This window comes from Sciurus vulgaris, assembly GCF_902686455.1.
Source record: "Sciurus vulgaris genome assembly, chromosome: 13".
Taxonomy (NCBI): Eukaryota; Metazoa; Chordata; class Mammalia; order Rodentia; family Sciuridae; genus Sciurus; species Sciurus vulgaris.
The window spans coordinates 50,978,828-51,000,191 of NC_136474.1; the positions used below are offsets into that span (position 1 = coordinate 50,978,828).

Consider the following 21,364-nt stretch of genomic DNA (forward strand, 5'->3'; position numbering starts at 1 on the left):
GATTTGTAAGAAATCTTGAGGAGAAGGCAAATATCTAAAGATAAAACAAATGAATGCTGTATAACTGAATTATGGCAATGACTGTACATCTGTGCAAATGTACTATAAATTATTCAAATGTACACTTATAGTTTGGAATTTTATGCAATGTAAATTATACCTTTGAAGAAGCTATTTTTACAAAAAAAAAAAAGAGCAATCAGGAGTTCCCACTGCTGGGGTACACAGGCAGAAGCTAAGCAACCTTCTATCAAGGACAGCACAGGGGTTCCATGACCTTAGCATTTGACGGCATTGTCAACTCAAGGTTTTGTACACCTTTGCCCAAGACAGTCGGCCTATACATTTTCTAATGACTTTGTCCAGTTGCTGAGCAAATGGTTATAACAGAGAAAATAGTGGTGTCTGCTCTTCCAAATATTTCACTTGTAAACATTGAAATTAGAACATTTTTCACCTTTCGTCCTGTAAAAGCAGCTCGATGAAGTGGCGTGTCTCCCATGTCATTTAATACATTCACTTCTGCACCAGCCTAGTAAACATGAAAACTTTAAATACCTTTCACGTGTCAAGAAACAGAAAAAAGTGAAATTAATTTTTAAAAATACATTAAATATTTCAAAATTAGAGTAATTCCTAATATTGTTTGGTTGTCACTAGTAAAACTAAATTCAATTCATAGTAAAAGTAAACAGTAAGTTTCCTGAATGGTAAAAGTCTAACAGAGAAGTAGAACAGAAAGGTATTTTCTTTAAAAATCTATCCATCTTCACTCTACTTTAGAAGCAGCCATACTGTCTCCAAATGTAGTACTACTTCCTCCACCATGAAGGTAATAAGTTTTCAGATTTAAAAAAAATGTCCCCATTAAATGTACAGAATAAGATACAATCCAATTTCAAAAACATTCATATGTGAAAAATTGTTCAGAGAATTGAGAAATATGAGGTCTCAAATCTCATTAAGTATAGTGCTAAGAGATTCTGACATTATTTTTTAATGTGGGATGCGCTTTGGTTATTTTTTCAACTTGTCATGCTTATAAAACTGAAAATTATATCTTCATTAATTAGTATGCCTGCTTTGCCACTTAAAAAAGCCAATAATGTAAAAATCAAATTATTAAAATAACTGAATTTTAATTAATCAAGCTAACCTAATTCATGTTTTTAGTAAAGAAAATTGTCTTTTAATGATGAGCTATTGCTTTAATAAGCTATTATGGTTCAGTTGGCTTTTCTAAGATTTTTATCCTATAATTTCCATAATAATTATTCATTATAGTCATTAAAAAATTAAATAGACCTTCAACAAATCCTGGACCACTTGTCTATGTCCAAAATAGCATGCCAGATGAAGAGGTGTCCAGCCCAAGTTAGACTTACTTCTTCCTAAAAATGGAAAGAGATTTTTATTAGATGTTATTTAGGTAGTTTTACAACAAAGTGAATTTCTGCCTACCAAGAGAATGCAAAGATGGGAACTCACAAGACAGATGAGTGCCACCTTTTTGACTTAATATTCTTTTTTTTTTTTATATTCTTATGGTTTAGATCTCAAATGTCCCCCCCAAACTTATTGAAGGCTTGGTCCTTAATGCAGCAATGCTCAGAGGTGGGGCTTTTCGAAGGTGAGGTAATGAGGGCTCTGACATCATGAATAAATTAATCCATTTATGGATTCATAGCATAATGAGTTTGGGGGAAGGGCTGTACTATAAAAGTGAGCTCTTTCTCTTCCCTACCTGCCCACCATGAGATAAGCAGTTGTGCTCCTCCAGGTGCTACCTGCTATGACAATCTGCCTCATCATAGGCCCAGAAACAACAGAGCCAAGTGACTGTGGACTAAAACCTCTGAAACATGAACCAAAACAAACCTTTCCTCTTTTTAAGCTGTTCATTCAGGTACTTTGTCACAGTGACAGATTAATACACTCCTCAAAGAGCCCAGTGGGAGACACAATGGGCTTACATGAACTACATGATCCCTAGAGTTTGTTGGATCTGGAGTTGAGTCTTTATCTTATCATGTAGCAAAGACTTGGTTCTCCTCACATAACATTTCATGATAAGCAACTCTCTTTGAAAACCTGTACCACTTAAGGAGGGTGAATAGAGGAGCCAAAGTCAGCGCAGAGCCACTCTGAAAACCTGCACCATATGTGGAATCCTGCAGCATGTGGAACACTGTTAGTTCTCTGACTTCAGATAAAAAACTCAGTTAATGAGAATATTGGGCTACCAGGGTGCTAGAGTTCAACTAGAAAATCAGAACCAAAGTTAAACATTATGAAATGTCAGATACTAGCAGCAGAGCTGAAGAGAAGTATAACACAAGTGGATGTTACAAAAACTAAAGCTATGTAATTCAATTCAGGAAAAAAAAAAAAAAAAAAAAAAGATAAAGGGTACTACAGCTTAGAGTTGAGACAGCTCCAAAAGCTTACCAGAATTTTAAATCAGGTTGCAAAGAATACAGCCTGATCAAACTCCCAAAGCCTACCACCCTGGAGGGCCCATCACAGCCCAGAATCCACTGCTCCCATGGAATTATTCCCGAAGACAAGCCTGTGGTTTAATGGTCAAAGTGGACCAAAGGACCTTGCCTACATTACACACAGCTCTCAGCTCCTGGACATCAGATTCTGAACCAACGGAATCTTCAGCAACCAACTTTGGAGTATCCACATCAGGCTCCAAACACATGCCTACCCGCCCAACACACACACACACATACACACACACACACACAGAGGCATGGAGGACTGCAGCTGCCATAAGTGTGCCTGTGAGTGTCTGCCATTTACCCAAACTGCTCCATCTGTTTCCTTTCACCTGTGTGCCCCATGGAACATCTAATTACCCAGTCAATAAATCCCAGAGCCTCAGAAGAGTTCAGTGAACATTTCTTTTGCCTACTGTTTGTAAAAGAAACCTAGCTCTTCCTAACAATGACCCCCCCCCCTTTATTCTTCAGGAGGAGGCCCCCATTCCCACTTACCTCACCAAAGAGAAGCTGTATAAACCTCCACATCAAAAAACCACTGCTGTCCATGGTCAATGACTTTGCCACTCATGTCACAATCCCTCTGAGCCATAGCGCCCCTCAAAAGCGTCCTCTGAGGCCACCACATGCCAGCCTTCTAGTGACTCATCCTAACTACACAACTTTGGGCAGCAGTCTCTCTTCTTACCATCTTGAGGTACCTATAGCCTACTCAAGTACACTGGCTTCTCAGCTCCCCTCATTTCTCACAAACTGTGCTGCTCAGTGTCACATACCCATTGCCAAAGCCAAAACTTGGTCACCATTATGAACACAAACACCCAACCTGCCAGCTTGCTCACAGGTGTACCCACACACTTGTTCTCTTGTTCTTCTATTTAATCAGCTCCTCAGCCCTTTAATCATTTTTCATGCACATAAATAACCCCCATAGTGACTTCAATAAATCTGATGTATATTCCTTGATCCTTTTATTCCCGCAGCACTGGGAACTGAACCAGGGCCTCACAAGTGCTTAAGCAAGGGTACTACCACTGAGCTCCATACCCAACCCTTAGTTTTATTTCAAGACAAGATCTGACCAACTTGCCTAGGCTGCCCTCAATTTGTGATCCTCTGCCTCAGCCTCCCAAGTATTGGAATCACAAGTATGTGCCACGGTACCTGGCAAATAACTTACTTTATTTCCAGTACTGGGTATCGAACCCAGGGGCACTCTACCACTGAATTATATCCCCAGCCCATTTTTAATTTTGAGACCAGGTCTTACTAAGTTGCTTAGCTTGGCCTCAAACTTGTGATCCTCCTGCCTCATCCTCCCAAGTAGCTGGGTTTTTAGGCATGCCCTACCACACCTGTCAATATTTTTTAAATTCATATCCTTGCTTCACTATCTTTGTCACAGCAACCTAGAAAAACCACAAAATATGATAAAACATATAGCTCAGTTTCTCTATAACCACACCCAGGTTGCTAATCAAGAGTAAAGAAAAAATAATAAAACCTTATTGATTTATGGAAGCATGACTTCAGTATTCCACATTTCAGCTAGTTGAACCTTATAATGCCCTCTTCAGCTGTCTCTCCTACATTCCATAACAATAGTGATAGATTTCAATCTATCACTATTCTCAAGTTTCTTCTGCAGGCATCTCAACCCTTAGCAATGACATCATCTTTCAGCTTCACAGTAAAAATAGTAGCTTTTATAGGACTTTTTGGGCTTCCCAGCAACAAAGTTACCATCCCACCTTTATCTACATGTAATTCCACCATTCCTCCTTCCTGATGTTAAAGACTAATCATTCTTTCTAGATGCCATCCCTTCCTGCTTCTCAGGTACTTTCCCCCAACCCCTATTTTTTTTAATATTTAGTTGTATATGGACACAATGTCTTCACTTAATTATTTTTTTAATGTGGCACCGAGAATCAAACCCAGTGCCTCATACATGCTAGGCAGTGCTCTACCACTGAGCCACAACCCCAACCACCCATCCCTGTTTTTAATCTTTCCCTCTTTGGTTGCTCATAGGAAGGAGCAAGTAAGTAGTCTTTCACATCTAACAAACAAAAACAAACCTCCCTGATTCAAAGCTCCCTACCAACCATCCTCCTCCTCGCTCTTCCTTCCTGTTTCTACTTTTCACTTTGCTCTTTCCACCCCATTCCTTCCAATCAAGTACCCATCCACTGAAGAATATGTTCATCTCCCACCATGTCATTTACTCTATGCTCAACCTTTACCAAAAGCACTGACACCAAATCTCAAGGACTCTTTTCTGCTGTCACCTTGCTAGCATCAAAGAGGATGAATGGTCCTCCCTGGTTGCCACAGCCCTGCACTCTACAGTCTCACATCTCTGGAACTTTCTCCAAGTGGGAAGCTCTAGTTTTCTCTAACGAGTTCATTACTGGCAACTTCAAAAATGGTATTTCCTGGCCCTCTCCAACTACATTGTTTACATGCTGTTGACTTAAAAAAACAGATTTCCACTTCCAAGTCTCAGACACCTTCCAGGTGCATGATGCAAAAGTCCCTCAGGCTCAGAAAATACAAAGCTGAGCTCGTTCTTCATTCCATGTATTCACATCCACACACAAACACTCCCCATTCCCCTTCTCTTATTTTCACAACTGTCTGCCTACCATTCACCTAATTACTCATGGCAGATATCAGCATTACCCTTGCTGCTTTCTCCTTTTCATCCCCCACACTCTGTTGGTTCTATCAATTCTACCTCCTAAATATTAATATGTTACATATACTTTCCTCCATTCCCCCTGCTTCTGTCCTATCTACCCACAAGTAGCTCCTCTATTTTACTATAACAGCCTCTGAATTGATCTCTTCACGTCTAGTGTTTCCAAGTGGGATTCTGTATCCAAAAATTCAATTTTTAAAATTGTAATTATTCTTAAAATACTTCAAACATTTTTGATGGGCCTTTATTTTATTTATTTATATGTGGTGCTGTGAATCAAACCCAGTGCCCCATGCATGCTAGACAAGCACTCCACCACTGAGTCACAAACCCAGCCCTCTAACATTTTTTATAATTAGTTATCCTAGTATTTTTAAAATGTTCAGTGAATAAGACGTATTTACAAAGAATAGAACCCTGTGTAGAATACTAACATGCTGGAAAACACCAGCAGACTTGATTGGATAATATTCAAATACTTCACATCTGAGCTCCTGGAAAAATGACAGCACTGTTTAGAAGCACATGTTGAAGCAGCCAACAGAAGTCCTTTTTCTGCTACCAGAACTTATTTCTTGAAACACCACTCATTTATATGAAGTATATAACATACACAAACATTAATATTTATTTTTATTTATAAGACTGACTCATTTTAGCAACAGACAGAACCATGAGGACATACTTATAATAAGGGAACAGCTGTATGCAACACTAGTTAGAAATGTTCACCTTAACCTTCAATTCTGCCTGTCAAGGCTCCATTCTCTCACTTTCAACTTAAGATCAGTAGATTCCTTCCAACAGTAACATCTATATGTTGATTGTTAAGCTTTAAATCTTACAGAATATACTAATTTGTACCATTTCCTAATATCTTAGGATTTGGATATATAAGAAAATCAAAAAATGCTAGGAAGGAACTCCCAAAGGGAAACATTTCTACATCCAGTCTTACCCATTTCCTTCAGTAAGAGAACTGCACATCATCTGATTATTACTCCTCTAAATAAACCCCTCAAACTGGCCTTTGGACAAAGGTTAACTGATGAAATTTTGAAAAAACCATTAACACTTATCTCTCAGTTTTACCTAAGTAGGTGGCTTTCCACTAATTGGCATGAGGAAACTATGGATGGGTGAGGAGAGTAGACAGCAAAGGATCATTGAGGATTATTAAACATTTTTAGTATTAAAAATAAGCTGGGTTCTATGATGCATGCCTGTAATCTCAGCTATTAGGGAGGTTGGTGGGGGTGGGGATCTTGCATTTGAAGTCAGCCTAGGCAAGTTAGGGAGATTCCATCTCAAAAAACAAAGAAAGAAAAAGAAAAAAATTCTGAGGTAAAGACTGAGCATCAGTCTCTGCTGAAGGATGCAAAGAAATTTTAAAATTACTTTGGCCAACTCAGACTACAGTTTCTAGACAATTCAGATCATGGTTTCCTCCCAGCTGAGGGTGAAGCCAGGTTTGCTGCTCTAGAACAGGAGGAGAATCTATGAGAAAGGATGAAAACATCCATAAATCCATCTGAAGACAGTCTTCCCTGGGACAGGAAGTGGGGATGGGAGAAGATGATAAAATAAGTAGGATAAACTGAGATAAACTGAGAAGATTTTGAGAACAGGCTGTACCTGAGTGCAAGGAAAAGATCCCTAGCAGGCTACCTATCTTAGCACCCACCTGCAAGATGGCCATATCAAAGCAACCTCTGTAATGCATGAAGAGGGAAGACTAACTTTTGATTAAGCTAAGTTACCCTAGGCTCCCACATTTCAATACATTCCCACATAGACACTTTTCCAAGAGTGGACTAGGAGTACAATGGTTAATTTTGGTTTTCAACTTGAGTAGACTGAAGGATGCCTACAAAATCCATAAAACTTACTTCTGGATAGGTCTGTGGAGGTGTTTCCAGAAAAGACTGGCATGTGGGTCAGTGGACTGAGTAGTTCACTCCAATAACTAGAGACCCGGATGAAACAAAAAAAAAAAAAAAAAAAGAGAGAGAAGGAAGAAGGAAAGCCCTCAAGAGTGCAACCCTTTTGAGATGGTGCATGGTGGAGCAGATTCTTCAGCCCTGGACTTGCACCAGTAGTTCTCTAGGGGACTTTCTTAAGTCTTGGACTCAGGTTGAATCACTGGTCTCTCTCTCTCTCCTAGTACTGAAGCTATCAGTTTCTTGGACTGAGCAGCTACTATTTTCTGGCCCTCCAGTCTGCAGACAGCCATTGTAGGACTATTCAGCCTCTGATCATAGAAGCCAACCCAATAAATCCCCCCTTATAATTACACATATTCTATTGGTCTTGTTTCTTTGAAGAGGAGTGTGGCTGAGTTTAATACAATGAAGATGTGACAAAAAGAGGCTCGGGGTGATATAAAGTCAAGGATGACCCAGGTAAATCTCCAAAGAGAGCCAAGGAACCACCTGTATTATATGACAGATGGAGAGATCCAAGTTCAGCTTTATAGCTAAGCTTCGCTTCAGCTACAAATGCTTAAGGAGCACTAAAACAAGGGTCAATGCAGAACCAAAGGCTACCTCATGAATTTGAAGACATCTGTCTCCACTGCACAAATATAGAGTAAGGCCCACCTTTACACTTTAAAAGTCAATTCAGGAGAGACACTGGGAAGGGAGGAAAAGGTGTTTATCAAAAGGGCTACTTAAACCAAAGTACCCCAAAATTAACTTTTAGTCCTTCTACCTCACCCCCATAATGTAAAAGGGCTTGTTAAAATGCCAAACCATTTTAGAGAATAAATTCTATTTCTCTGCACCTCTAAGTACAAGGCTGTAATGTATTTGCAACCTTGCTACAAAATGCACATTAAGATCTGGCTGCTACTTACTGATATAGCTTTATACCTCCTCTCTATCTCCTGTGGGCTCTTGCCATGTACACTATCTCTCAACTCAGATCTTGGCACATCTGTTTCTTTTGCCTTGAAACCCTTATCTTCTCTATCTTCACCTGGTTGATTCCTACACACTCTTAGAACCACTTACTCTAAGAAGCTAACCTTTCAAGTTCAAATTATATACCTCTCTTCTGGGACCCGAAAGTACCCATACTTACACATACTGTAATGTAATATTGGCACCTACATTATCAATATTCTGTAATGTAAACTAGTCTGACTTATTAATTTAGTAGACCAATCTCAATGAGGGAAGGGATCCTGTCTGTCTCTTCATCACTATCTCCAAAGACCTTACATGCTGAGCACACAGAAATCATTCAGACCTACTGGCTCAACTACAGTATCTACAAGAAGAAAAAAAGTTATCAGAAAATGTGTGATATGGACTCAACCTTGGCACCTATAAGGTTTAGGATCCATAAAAATTTTAAGAATGGATCTCAATTCTTCTGGCTTAGAGGGAACTGGAAAAACATTTCACTCAATTTTGCAGAGGATCTTCCAAGGATAAGAGATAAAGATTCATCACATGCAAGATCAGAAAGAATAGAGTTAAGTTTATGATAGAATAATATGGATTCCCAAGAGAAAATTGAGAAATCCAGTGAAAGCTCACCTTTGCAGTTAATGTCAGCAATTACTTCATTCTTCTCCATGGATTCTAACAGCTGTCTTACTTCTTCCGTGTTGCCATTTCTGGCATGATGGAGAAGCTGTTGTTCTGCTTCTGTGTTCATTTCTAGTTTAAAGAGATAATATTGCTATTATCTAAGAACATAATTAGCTTTGGGATGTTACCTGCTAAAACATAAAAGGGAAAGCATCATCTTCATTTTGCCACTAATAACAGACACATGAATTGAGTAGCAGGACCACAACCTGACCTTTTGTATTATTATCAAAGAAGTATATTACACATTTAGGCAAGTTTCTTAATATCTCAAAGCCTTACTTTCCTCATCTGCAAAATTCAACCAACCTCACGAACTGTTATAACATTATATATACAAAAATATTCAAATATGTAAAAAGCTAAAATAGTTATTATTACTGCATTAATAACCAGATACTCAGTTAAAATATGACCAGTCACATAAAAATATTGTGATACAAATGTAAATTAACACTCCAAAACTCTGCAAAAAATCATGAATAGTAAAAATGTAGATAAGGACTCTGGAATGGTTATACTTAAATTTTTTTTCTATGTTCTTACCAAACCCCAAACTAAACACAAACCCATAACCAAATTTAAAACCTATCAGAATGAGTAAGTCTTATGAAAAGCAATTTTCAGAATAAATCAAATTTCTTACTAATAATCAAATAAATACAGATTAAACACAAATGATATTTGTTACCCACTAGATTAGCAAGAGTAAAAAAAATTACAGTTCTGGCATGGACAAGAAATGTGCATACCTATAAACTGCTAGTATGAATAGAAATGCATTGTCGGGGAGAGGCAACAATTTAGTGATTATCAACAAACTTCAAAATGCAACTCATCCCGCTAATTCTGTCTGGGCAACTCTATTTCTAGGAATCTATCCTACAAAAATACACCAGATTATTTTATAAGCATGTTCATAAAGACTGCATTACTTACTATAGTGAAAAAGTTAGAAACAACCTATGTCCAACAACAGAACCAGTTAAAAACAAACAAACCAAAAAATCTCCTATGTAGGCTAAAAGAGATGGCCTCTAGGCTAGAGGATGGATGACAAATATTGAAGAGGTGGCTTCAAAAAAAAGTAGCCTATGCAGAGTTAACAGCAGGACCCCCAATATTTCTAATGCTGGAAAGCCAAGCACTTCACTCCGCGAGACTTAACTAATTATACTCCCTAAAGGAAAATACATTTCAAGGAGAAAGTTAGCAGGAGCCCCCAGGTAATGTCCAAGCAGGGCTGAACCTTGAGAAGAAGTTGGTGGTCAAAAGGGCCCACCTAATGGCCAGCCACAGTGATGCACATCTGTAATTTCAGCAGCTGAGGAGGCTAAAGCAGGAGGACTCCAAATTCAAAGTTAGCTTCAGCAACTGAGTGAGGTCATAAACAACTTAGCAAGACCCTATCTCAAAATTAAATAAGTAAATAAATAGGCTCACCTACTTTTTAAGTTTTCAATCAGTTTTCTAGTTCCCTACTCTCAGATAAGGGCCCATGACCAAGGTCAAGATAACTCAATAAAGTATCAAAAACTTGAAGAAACCAGAACCAAACAAATAAAGAAAAGGTCCCTAGAGAAAACAAATTATTCAGAGAAAAAGTTAAAAATTGAAAATTAATATCTTTAGAGAATGAAAGATCTTTTATCCTGTAACAACAAAAAAGTTATTCTTAAAACTGTAGGAAAAAAGAACATTGTAAATTTAAAATAGTGAAAATAAAAGCTTAGTGAAAACTGAAAAATAAGCTTGTGAATACCTCCTACAAAATACAGCTGTGAAGAAAACAGGAAAGAAAATATAAGATAATCAAGAGGACTAGTTAATCAGGAGATAGAACAGCCAAATGACAGAAGTTTGAGAAAAAGAAATCACAGAAATCAGAGGGACAAAATAATTCAGAAAAACTTTACAGCACTGCAGAATCCACTGAGAACCCAAAACTTCTGGAAAATTTCTAGTTCTATAGACAAAAGAAAGTCCACTAAAGCATACCATCATGAAATTTTAGAATTTTTATGACAAAGAAGATTCTATGAGCTTCTAGGAAAAAGGACAAAATTTATTTCTCATTCTCCAATTTCTCAGGATACTAATGGAGGATATTCACAAATCAAGAAAGGGGAACACATGGGATACAGGAAACAAGAAATAATAAAGAGAATTCCAGAGTAAAATGAAATATTGAAATGCAGTTGTGTGCTTGGCCTAGATCTTATCCATACTTGCTGCGTGAGTCACATGCAAACTTACAGGTTCTCCACATTTTGCTGCCAAGAATTATTATTCCACCCCTCAGAAGGGCTCTATTCCACCTATACCTGAGAACCAGGGGTTGGCCTGTATGCTCAGAAGCAGCCTTCTTCCCTTACAAATTCCTGCCAACCAGAGGCCAAGACCTGTTCCCTGCTACAACCCTAATAAATAACCACACTGGAAGGCATGTTTGTTGACTTCCTTTGAAAAAGCTCTATGAAGTCTCTGGGCAGACAAAGCAGACTCTCAACCAAGACTTATTTTCAAAGAAAATTTTCCTGAGAAACTTTTTTTTTTCGGTACCAGGGATTAAACCCAGAGGTACCTTACCACTGGGCACATCCCCAGCCCTTTTTATCGTCTCATTTTCAGACAGGGTCTCAAGTTGCTGAGGGCCCTGATAAAATGCTGAAGCTGGCTGAAACTTGAAATCCTCCTACCTCAATCTCCTGAGCCACTGGCATTACAGGCCTGTGCCACCACACATTGCTTCCTGAGAGACCTCTAACAGCAACCATAATGCTAATCAGCTTTTATAAATAATCCCCTCTGCATTCATTAATGCATACACTTATTAAAATAACATTTGGGGGTTGGGATTGTGGCTCAGTGGTAGAGTACTCACCTAGCACATGTGAGGCACTGGGTTCAATCCTCAGCACCACATAAATATAAATTAATAAAAGTATTGTGCCCATCTACAACTAAAATAATTTTTTAAATAACATTTGATCAATTTAAATTTTTAACAATACTTACATTAATTATAACATTATATATAAAACAAACCATCAAAGTTTCATCAATAAAGGTTCATTTCCATAACTAAATATAAAACCATTAAGAGTATCAAAAACTTCTAAAACTATAAAATTGCAATATATTGTTAAGTCAAACTGGTTCCATCTGTAGCACAGATTATGTGGTATCATATAATCACTATATGTGCTCTAAATACTCAGAGAAAGGGTAGGAAAAGACATTAGGGTAACAGTGACTACTCTTTGTGGTGAAATTATCAGTGATAATGAGGGCTGTTCTTTTTCCCTTTGTAATGCTGAGGATGGCCCCCAGGGCCTTGCGCATGCTAAGCAAGCACTCTATCACTGGGCCTTACCCCCAGTCCTAAAAGTTTCTTTTTGATAATTTTCTAAATTTCCCACAACATAAAGGCATTTTGTTTGTTTACCCTGATCAGTTGGTTTTATTTATTTATTTATTTTAAAGGCATTTCTTTGTAATAGGCAAGTATAAGTTATTGAAAAATTTTAAAATCTATATGTCTAAAAAAATGCACATTTTATCACAGATGATTTTGTTTTTAGTCAAGTACATTAAACAAGAATTGAGTCTAGACTTGCTGGCATACTGTACAAGATTTCACTTCATACTCTTTTCATGCATTAAAGGATTAAACAATATTTGAAGTAAATATGTTTAAAACATACTAGAAGTATTTTATATTACCCTTGGATCCTCACCACACTAAAATGATATACTTTTAAGTTCTTCCATTTCTGCACAATAGGAAAAAGACAAATCTATCATCTAAACAACCCATTGTGATATATAAACCATGGCAATCGCTCATAAATGCTGGTACTGCGATTAAAATTTATATTTCTTGGCTATCTACTAATGATAGGAGCTGCTATAGGCAGGAATTACAATGACAGATAAGACAGTCCTGCCCTCCTGAAACAGGGCAAACATGCAAATGATAACCATGACACGTATCAAACACTGCAATGTACAAGGGACATTGAATGGAGAAAAGGATTCATTAGCTCTTTGCCTACGTTAGTTATGGAAGGTATTACAGAGAAAGTGAAAGGTAAACTGGTTCCTAAAGTCACTCACAAGGGTGCACAAGGTTTGTAGCCTGCAAAACTAGATAGAAAATATGGAGATTAACCAAGATATGAGATAGAAAAGACACAATTTTGGTTGTAGTGAGTTTGAGATTCCTTTGGGAAATGGAAATGTTCATTAAGAAATTAGTTAATAACAGCTTGAGGACAAGGGAGCGGCTATAGGTTAGAATGTAAACAGTTGGGACTGGAGGTGTAAATCAGTGGTAGAGCACACGCTAGGCATGGGCAAGACCCTAGGTTTAATCCCCAGCATTAAAAAAAAAAAAAAAAAAAACCACCAGGAAAAGTTATCATAGAGGTAAAAGGCCCTATATACTGGGAGAAGGCCAACATTTAGAGAAAAGGGGGACAGTGAACAGTGAAAGGGAGCTAACAAAGACTAAAGGTGGAGGGAGGGAGAGTAGAGGACATTATTAGCATAGGAGAGGAAAGTACTTTGAGGGGTGTGAACGAGAATGAAATGCCAAGAAAGGGCGTGAAGGAGGAAGCCCAACACTGCCTTGTGGTTCAGCAAATAGGCCATTGATGAAATACTTTCAGTGGAAATGAGAGGCAGGGAAAAAAATTAATTCTGGTAAACTGAAGAGCGGGGAATAAAAAAGGAGAGGTACTAGTCCCCTTTAAAGCAACTTCCTTCTGAAGAGAAGATGAGACTTCACTTTTAGGATGTTAGATGCCTGGGCATGATCCTGGCTGTGGAGCCTGAACTAGAAGAGAGGAAAACCTTGGCATTCAAGAAAAAGGAGGGCTCAGGAGTCCAACATGACATCCACATGAAGCTGCAGCTCCCCTGTCAACATCAGGGTCACCTAATATCACGTGAGGAGATGAATCAGTAAACACTGAATTAAAGGTTACCACATCGCTCTGACCTTTGATAACACACTGATAAATAAAACCATGCATTATGCTAGAAAAGCCCATGTTAAGGGGAAAGTAAATGTTCAAATAAATTGCTTTCTACATTTCTGGACAGAGGTGTGACTTGCCCTCTCCATCCCCAATAGCACTCCATCCCCTTTATAAAACTCTTGGCATCTTACACTTGCCACACTGTCAGTCTTTGAGCGTTCCTGTGGTCATTTCTTTGGCTATTCCTAGGTTGAACAGTAAACTAGACCAGAATAAATATCCTATGACTATTATGACCCCCATTATATCCCTAATATCTAACATGGTACCTAGAACACAGAAAGTAATCAAATATTAGTTAACCAGATGGATGTAGATGCAGTTCTTTGGAAACAAAGCAATCAAGTCTCCCCCTAAAACAAATTTATAGGGCTGGGGTTGTGGCTCAGTGGTAGCCCACTTTCCTAGCACGTGTGAGGTACAGGGTTCCATCCTCACCACCACATAAAAATAAATAAAATATCAAACAACATTACTCTATGTAAATTTATGATTACACAAATGGTATGCCTTTACGCCATGTACAAACAGAGAAACAACATGTATCCCATTTGTTTACAATAAAAAAAAATTCAGAATAAAAAATAAATAAATAAATAAATAAAATAAAGGTGCCCATCTACAATTAAAAGTATTCTTAAAAAATAAATAAAATGAACTTACATTATTTCTTAAAAATAGAACTAAGTTTATTTCTAATATGCTACAGGAAATAAAATCATACCAAAGGAGGGAGAACATTTTAAAAATATACCCCCGGGTTGAGGATGTAGCTCAGTTGGTAGAGTGCTTGCCTCACAAGCACAAGGCTCTGGGTTCAATCCCCAGCACCACAAAAAAAAAAAAAAAAAAAAAGTAAAAATATATTCCCAAGATTATTAGGATTGTAATTACTACTTTGCTCAATTTGATTTTGCTTTATAAAGTTTTAATTTCTGTGACTAAAAGTTACATTAATTAAAAATATCAAATTTATGTTGAAAATATCTTTTAAAAGATTCTTGAAAATCGTTGAGTTTATTGCAGAAAAGTGCTTTGTCTCTGATATTTAAGCCCAAAGAAAAAGACAAGCTACCCCTTAATGCAGCCGTCAGAATGAATTTGTGCTATATTCTATCAATGAACATAGTTTTGGCTTTGTTTCTTTGTTTTTTGAGGGAAGATCTATATTACCCAGGTTAGTCTTGAACCCTGGTGCAAGTTATCCTCCTGCCTCAGCCTCCAGGGTACTTGGACTAGAGATGACAGCTCTGGTGCCAGACTTTATCAGTGAACTCAAAGGCATTTTTCATGATTACTTTTTGGGGAGGGTTTTCAGCCACTCCTTTCACATCCATCCAATTCCAAGTTCTAATTTATTAATGAGATTTTAATGGTTATGAGAATGTTTTCAAGGTAAAAAAAAACTTGACAGAAAACATTCTGCATTTCAAAAATTGGGAGACAACAAATAGTTTTGCCTTGTTTCCTTTCTTCCAAGACCAAGAAAGGAGGCTTCTAATTTCTTATTTGTAGAAAGCAAATTTACACTTTGTTGTATTTTAAATACTGTAAATAACTTAAACCAGTGCTCATACCTGATAGTTTGTGCTACTGAAAACTCATTTAATTTAGTACATAAGTTCTGTGATCCCAGCATCTCTGAAATCTTAGCAGAGACCCTAAAACATATGGCTTGAAGGGCAATCATTTCATGGTAAACTTGGTCAGGAGTCCACTTTATAATCTGAATGGCTACTTTTAAATATAATTCCAAAATCAAAGAATTCTGCAAAATCAAAGTAGAAAATTCCTAGATAATTCAAAGATAATGAAGTTCAGCAACAAGAGCTAATTCACAACACCAAAAACTCAAGTACTTAAAAATGTGTCCTCTTTCACCAATAGAGTTCTTAAAAGTATTTGAAAAGATAAAATTCAAAGACATACAGGCTAAGTTCATTCAATTATACCTGCACATCATGAAACATAAGAGAAGTACAGTGGTTCCAAAATCAATTAAACATAGAATTACAATATAATCCAGCAAGTCTACTTCTACATAAAAAAAAAAAAAAAAAAAAAAAAAAACCTGAAAGGAGAGAATCAAACAAGTATTTGAATGCTTATGTTCACAGCAGCATTATTCAGAACATCCAAGAGGTAGAAAGAAGCAACCCAAAAATCCACTGACACAATGTGGTAAATACATACAATGGAATATAATTTGACCTTAAAAAGGAAATTCTAACACATGCTAGAACATAGATGAACCTGGAACACACTATGCTAAGTGAAATACACCAAACACACCAAGAACAAATATCATATGATTTCACTTACATAACTAGCAAATAATAAAGACAAAAGTTGAATGGTATTTGCCAAGGGCTAAGGGAGGAAAAAAATGGAAGTTATTATTTATTTGTTGTTGTTTGTTCTATTTAATTAAACATGATAACGGAATGAATTTTGATTCATTATACACAAATGGAGTACAACTTTTCATTTCTCAGTTGGACATGATGTACAGTCTCGCCATTCATGTACACATACACAGGGTAATGATGTTTATCTCATTCCACCATCTTTCCTTCCCCCGGCCCCTCCCCTTCCCTCATTTCCCTCTACACAGTCCAACATTCTTCACTTATCAAAGAAATCATTCAGCCTTTGGTTTTTTGGGATTGGCTTATTTCACTTAGCATGATAGTCTCCAACTCCATCAATTTAACTGCAAATGCCGTAATTTTATTCTTCTTTATGGCTGAGTAATATTCCATTGTGCATATATACCAGTTTATCAATTCATCTACTGAAGGGCATCTAGGTTGGTTCCAGAAGTTATTATATTTAATGGTACAGTTTCAGTTTAGATGATGAAAAGGTTCTACAAATGGATTGAGGAATTTAGCTATCCGGAAATCATTAAAACTGTATGTTGTGACTAAAACATACACAACTGAGGATGTGGCTCAGTGGTAGAGCAACTGCCTAGCACATACAAGTCCCTGGGTTAGATCTCTAGCATGCATGCACGTGCACACACACACACACACAAAAAAAAAAAAAAAAAAAAAAAAAAAACACCAGAAAAATTCTCAGATATAGCTTTTATGCTTGATACTAATATAATTTTTTGAAATACATCAATAATTAAGTTTTACAAAAAGAAACTAGCATGCTTAGCACTTCACTCCAAAGTGTTAACTGCTTAATGGTATGTTTCTTCCCGACATTCTTTGAATACTGGGAATGTATTAAAAATTAAAATTAGCATGTAAAAACATAGCAGTGTCAAGAAAATTAATTTCTGCTCTAAATCATATTAGTTTGTAGTGAGCAAAATTAGTTTGTAGTGAGTAAGTTCTTTGATGTGTATATGACTGTGTGTCAGTCATATACACATGCACACATGTACCCACACAACTACGACATTTGCATTAACCCAATAATTAAGTGCATTTTTTGCTTATTTTAGAAATTAAACATAGGCAGAGATTCATATTTAATCTGACACTGATTTCAGAATTGAAAAACTGGAAAGCACAAAATTAAAGTTACTTGCCAGGTGTAGAGCAAATGCCAGAAGCTGCAATTTCTAATCACAACGTGAAACAACTATATATAGTTCATAGAAGTCAGATTGGCCTCTAAAATTAAAGGTCACTGATTCTACCATTTGTTTCCTGTGTGAGCACATAATTTTAAGAAGCTTTATTATCTGAAAAGGAATATCCAAAATATGGTAATTCAAGGAAAACAGCAATTTATAAGAGCTATTTAGGAAGCACTCACCTTGTTGTTTTAAATAAAATAACCTTTTTGGTTTTTTTGTACAGGTGTTCTACCAATGAACTACATCCCCAGTCCTTGGAGACGGGCTAAGTTGCTGAGGCTGGCCTTGAACTGGCATTTCTCTTGCCTCAGCCTCCTGAGTAACTGAGAATACAGGTTCGTGCCATTGCACCTGGCAAGCAATTTTTAATTCAGTAAAACTTTCCTCCAAGCTTTGTGTCCTCATAAAGAGCATCACTCTTCTAGGGGAGAAATGACAGAATTGAGCTATAACAACAGTGTGTAAACCACTGAAATCAGCATACAATGTTTATAACAAATTATTGTTCACTTTATATGTGACCTTTCCTTATTCATATCCAATATGTACGCACTTGGATGCCAAATGGACATAATAAAAGAACAATCCTATTTATTCACTAGTTATTTATAATCTTAACTATATTCAGTTGGAAAGCTTAATGTTTATTAAAATTGGTGAAAATTAAATAAGCTTCATGGCTTTGCTTTATGAAATAATTTAAATTTCAGGTGATATAATTTTGTTTCAACAATCAAGAGGGGGCTGGGGAGATAGCTCAGTCGGTAGAGTGCTTGCCTTGCAAGCACAAGGCCCTGGGTTTGATCCCCAGCACCCCCCCCAAAAAAAAAAATAAGCCTTAGCTGTATCCCTCATTTGAATTTCAACTCAGATTCTGAAAACTATTAATTCCTATTTCAAAACAGGCTAGGTATGTAGAAGCAAAGGGTAGAGATAAACTATATAAATGAAGTTTTAGTAATAAAAATACTAACAAGGGCTGGGAAGATAGAGATAGCTCAGTTGGTAGAATGCTTGCCTGTCAAGCATGAGGCCCTGAGTTCAATCCCCAGCACCACAAAAAAAAAAAAAAAAAAATACTAACAAGTAGGTGGATAGAATGTTACCTTTTAATAATAAAATTTCTTGAATTATAAGCAAAATGAATTGAAAAGTTTCCCACTGAATATTTTACATTTGAAAATTATCTTGCAAACACATTATAATACTGACCAGTTATGCATCATAGAAATTTCTTCTTATAGTAACTTTTTTTGGGTTGCCTTTTTTTTTTTTTTTAAGACAGGGGTCTAGTCACCCAGCCTCGCCTTGAAAGCCTGGTCTCAAGTGATTGTCCTGCTTCAGCCTCCAGAGTAGCAGCTGGAACTAGAGACACGCAGCACAACATTAATCTTTTAAAGGGAAGCTTTATAAACAAAACACACATGGTTTACTTTCTATTGTCACATGATAGGAAAATGAACAGAACTGCTTTCACTACATAGTACATAATTTTCTACTTGAAATCTAATGAATAAGAACTCAGATAAAATGACTGAACTACTACAACCTCTCACTGACAGCATTAAAACTATTTCTTATATTTGCCCACCTCCTCAGTACTGACAGTATGGATACAGCATTGGCAGGAGAAATCACATTAAGTGAGGAATCAAGAACATCATAAAGACATGTCACCAGGGAAGGTGACACACACATGTGATCCCAGTGGCTTAGGAGGCTGAGACAGGAGGATCTCAAGTTCAAAGCCAGCCTCAACAATGGGGAGGCACACTAAGCAATTCAGTGAGACTCTCTCTAAATAAAATGCAAAATAAGACTGGGGATGTGGTGCAGTGGTTGAGTGCCCAAGTTCAATACCCCCCCCCCAAAAAAAGACACATGTCACCAGGATCATAAATATGTACTATACAGAGTGCATGAATCTTTACTGAAACTTCATTAATGAATTGTTGGTATAAGAGGGTTCCTGTACAGCTAAAACCTGTACTCTTCCTAGGAACTGCACAGAATTTACAGGGTCAGAGTTCTGGTAGACACAGTTTAAATCTTCTAAGCAATGTTCAATTTTTCACATACATGTACTATCTTATTCTCTCCAAGTGTTCTCACTTAAGTATATTTCTACTTTGACTTTTTCAGTGAATACTTGAAGTTTGATAGTAATGTCAACAGGTTAAGAAATTGCCACAAGAGTTCCAACTGAAAAGCATGATCAAATACATAGCTGTATCTCTAAGTAAAATGAAGTCACCAAGAGAAAATTTGTAATTTATTTAACTGATAGTCAAAAGAGCCTGGCTGTATTCTTCGGTAGTTGATTGTTAACCGCATCATTTTCCTTTAAGGCAATGCTAGGGGAAGAATGTCTTTTACAGAAATACTATCTCCTGACCTGAATCCCAGGTCCACATAATAACAAAATCTGCAAATATAAGCAGCCTCCAGGGTCAAGTATTAGCCATCCACCACAAATGTCTACTGATTCACAATTAGATATCTAGCAATTGTCATGTGATAAAAGACCCTCACAAAATCCTACATCTAGATACAACTATTTCAGATCAACCTACTCAATTTATGGCTGTTACTCCCATCTTGAGCATCAGTTCCTAAATGCTGTGAGAGAATTCTTTGCCTGGGAGAAATGACAATTTTTTTAATCAATGTTACTGTTTTCTCCCTATCGTCCATGGACAGAATCCACCTAGCAATTTAGAATTGGGGGATTAAGATCAGATTTTGTGGCTATTCTCTGATTAATATAGAAATCTTTACAATTTCAGCTGAGAGGTTCAGAATGTGTACCTATCACAATGCAGCAAAAATTTCAAAGTATCAAGATTAGAATAAGAACACGGTTAGCCTTCAAACCAACAAACTATTTTCCTAATGCCGGTTAAAGAGATGAGGATGTCACAAAGTCTATATCCAAAATGCATCCATTACTGTGCATACTTAAATTTTCAGGGAGACACATCACTACTTTCAAAGCTAATTTAATTATCAACCATCCATAAAGCCTAAGGTACATTTGCAACATTCAAGCAGCCTCAACTTATTATCACACAATATTGTCTGCATTTAAAAAAATTTTTTTTTTTGACACCTGAAAACTAAATCAGGCTAACCCTTTTGACGTCTCCTGCCAATCATTAGGGTCTCGGAACAAGGGACTCCTTAGTTTCTACTGTGCAGCTGCGGTCTTTCACTGATTCCCCTTCGATTTCTTTCACATTTGTTGAGCCGACCACGCGGTACATTATAAAAAAAATGGTCACATGAACAACTCGTGACTTCCATTGTGAATCAATCCTCCCGTTGTTAGAAGGAAACGAAAAGTTACCATGCACACACGAAAGTACCGAGCAAGCACGCAGCTGAAGGCTTGGTAGGTGATGCATGTGGCACCAGCACGAAGTCGTAGCACCTCGGAGTGGAAGTGCAACAAATGCGAACAGTTTGTTACTTTTAACAACTTTCCGCAGCGTTGGAGCAGCCAGCCGCCGCCGGGAAGCCGAGATCGCGCTGCGGCGTCACGACCCTGACCAGCCTTCGATACACCCGGGAGAGGAGCGCTCACCTCCCACCCGGCGCGGACAGACCCCCCGGAGCACTGGGCTGGCAGGAACCCGAGGCTGCCTCGGACTCCAGGTGGGGTGGGCCGCGAGAAACTGACCTACGCGGTCACCCAGACTCCCAGAGCTCCTGAGGCGGGGGCCACGACCGCAGGCTTTCCGTCTGCCAGCCCCACGTCGATGAAGCGGACCTCACCGACTCTGGCTCGCACTCCCGGAGGACCCTACCGGGCCCCGGCGCTAGCCACCCGGCAGAGCTAGAGGCCGTGCGACTCCGCGCGGGGACACTACCCGGCCCCGCTGCCAGCCCGAGAGCGCGCGCGCGCCTTCCCG

The 21,364-nt window shown here is 37.8% G+C and overlaps 1 protein-coding gene across 4 annotated transcripts in view; it reads right to left on the reverse strand.

Moving 5' to 3' along the window:
* The window catches only part of OSBPL1A (oxysterol binding protein like 1A), a 200,196-nt gene extending 178,832 nt beyond the window's left edge, over positions 1-21,364 (reverse strand). For 2 of the 4 annotated variants that reach the window (XM_079108737.1, XM_079108736.1), the window contains exons 1-4: positions 21,133-21,364; positions 8,757-8,879; positions 1,306-1,391; positions 458-532 (exon numbers count right to left, since the gene is read on the reverse strand). In XM_079108737.1, coding sequence (XP_078964863.1) covers positions 458-532; positions 1,306-1,391; positions 8,757-8,877 — 282 coding nt within the window. In that variant the 5' untranslated portion in view covers positions 8,878-8,879; positions 21,133-21,364. Of the gene's footprint in view, positions 1-457; positions 559-1,305; positions 1,392-8,756; positions 8,882-21,132 lie in introns of those variants that run through there. The other 2 variants (XM_079108738.1, XM_079108739.1) reach the window with 2 other exon arrangements.